The following is a 2,420-nucleotide window of genomic DNA, read 5'->3' on the forward strand; positions in this document are numbered from 1 at the left end:
GCGCCAAGCGCGAAGGGTCGCAAATGACGGGCCGCCAGGCGCAGACACGTGGTTGCAAGGCGAAATGAGCATTCAGGCAGACGCGTCGATATAAAAGCCAAGGACATTTCCCAATTGGAACACAGAATCAAATCAGAGCGCGCAGGGAATACACAAAAGTGCATAGAAAATTTAAAAGAAATTTTGAGAAAGAGGATATTTCAAAATTTTATTATTTTTTTCGTGGAGAAAAATGTTGCCAGCGCTATCGAACAACAACACGCATAAACATAAACTACATTTGGATACCAGCAATATTGCCGCACAATCACAACAACAGCCAACACTGCAGCACGCTCAACAGCAGCAGCAGCACCACCACCACCAACAACAACAACAACGCTCACTTAAACGTAGCGCAAGTATGATATTTCGCATAGAGCACCTGCTACCCAGCACCAGCAGAGGATCGTCGAGTATTGCCCCCAGCACTACTAGAACAACGCCACACTCGCCGCCACCCTCAACTCGGATGGAAGCTACCAGCAGCACTTCGACTGCAATGACGGCCAAGCGTTCTAAACTACGTGCCACATGCACCGGTGTCCTCCTCGCACAATTTACACCCAAAGATACGTTGTCCGAAGCGATACCAACATATGCACTCATGAGCACTATGGCCGCTGCGGAGTCTACTACGGCATTTTGTACGCTTTCTCAAGGTGTGCTGCGCATGAGTCCCGAACTGTTGAGACGCATAAAGCTCTCGGAGGATGTGCACAGCTATAATGCGCTATTTGAATTGCAGCCAGGCGGTATGGTGCATGTGCGAACTGTGCGCGATGTGCCGCGTGACGAGGAAATAGTGGCGTGGTTTGGCGAGGAGGTGGCGCTGCTAATGTCTATACCGTTTCTTGCGCCACTTAATATACAAGGTGAGTGTTGCGAAACAAAAAAAATGGTTTTCTATTTTTTACAATTAAGGCCGTATTTTAATTTAATACTTTTCCGATATTTTGCATTTTTGATTTGATTTATCGAAATGTTTATCGATAAGTGTTGCTAAAAAAAGAGTTTCATGTTCTTATAAATGAAGCCGTGTGTTTTAATTTTATACTTTTTTGGTAATTTTGTATTTATCGATGTAATTTTTGATATATTAATCATGACTATTTCAGATATGGATGCCTGTATATTTATCGATATATTAATTCAGTGTTTAATTCATTTATCGATATAGTTATCGTAGTTCATTGAAAAACTGAAATCGATATGATTTTCCATATACAGTGAGCATAAAAAATATGACGTTTCTTTATTTATAATTTCCATGCCAAATTTTTCTATTTTTTTTTATAAAAACCAGCAGAATCAATTTTTTCAATTTCATTAAGAAATCGGAAAAATTCAAGAAATACCAAAAAATGTTCACCTAAATTTTCAACTTTTCAATTCCATTTCTTAGAATAATTTTGGGTATGCAGTTTTGTAGCCCATTAAATTACCCTTGGCTTTTGAGATTTTTTTTTTGTCGAGGGTGTTGCGCATTTTCTACCATATAAAAATAGATTTTGTTCCTGCGTTATATAGAAGAAAATTTAAACACCCTTAACAAAACAAGTTCTCAAAGTCAACGGTAAATTTTAGAGCCTCGAATGAGCTACAAAACTGCATACTCAAAATTTTTCTAAGAAATCGAATTCAAAAATTGAACATTTTGAGGAAAATTTTTTGCCGTTGCTTGAATTTTCCCGAGTTCTATATGAAATTGAAAAAATTAATTCTGCTGTTTTTTGCTGTTGGATGGACTAAATTTTTATAAAGAAAATAAAGAAATCGTCAAAACGTCGGGTACTCATATTTTTGACGCTGACTGTATGCGCATATACCATGATTTTCGATCATCTTGACGATAGATATATGTATGTATCTATTGATATATCGATTGAACAAAAATATTTCACAAACAAATTCACACCACTAGCTTTCTAACCCACGATTTCCTCCGCTTCAATTCCCGCAGGCAATAAACGTTACACTTGTCACCTCTGTCAGCTGTCGTTCGAAACACCGAATCCGCTAAAAATCCATTTGGCTCTCGCATGTGGTCGTCACTCTATGGATATACTCTGGATACGCTTGCATTACGCTCTAAAAGCGTCCAGCTACACACAGCAACAACGTGAGCTGCTTGCAGCGACGGCGACCCGAACAACTAGCCAACCATTGTTGCATACGCCACCAGCAGCTCCATCAAGCACATCATCCATTTCGCCAGCCTCATCACCACAGCCAGCCGCAGCTGTACAAACATCCACACATTCGCAACAGCATCATCAACAACAAGAGCAACAGCTACACCACCACCACCACCAGCAACAACAACAACAAGTACACCGCTTTTCCGCCTTTAAACCTGTCTCACCTTCGATTGCCTTCAG

General features: G+C 40.1%; 1 protein-coding gene across 1 annotated transcript; it reads left to right on the forward strand.

The window, feature by feature from the left end:
* Positions 1-403: 403 nt before the first annotated feature.
* On the forward strand, positions 404-2,327 carry LOC108355123 (PR domain zinc finger protein 8-like; the record flags this gene model as incomplete). Its single annotated transcript, XM_017606297.1, has 2 exons — positions 404-914; positions 2,003-2,327. Coding segments are annotated over exons 1-2 (836 nt in total), but the record flags the coding sequence as incomplete, so codon positions are not given.
* Between the last annotated feature and the right edge of the window lie 93 nt (positions 2,328-2,420).

This window comes from Rhagoletis zephyria, unplaced genomic scaffold, assembly GCF_001687245.7.
Source record: "Rhagoletis zephyria isolate East Lansing unplaced genomic scaffold, Rhagoletis_zephyria_1.1 Rzeph_scaffold_42493, whole genome shotgun sequence".
NCBI lineage: Eukaryota > Metazoa > Arthropoda > Insecta > Diptera > Tephritidae > Rhagoletis > Rhagoletis zephyria.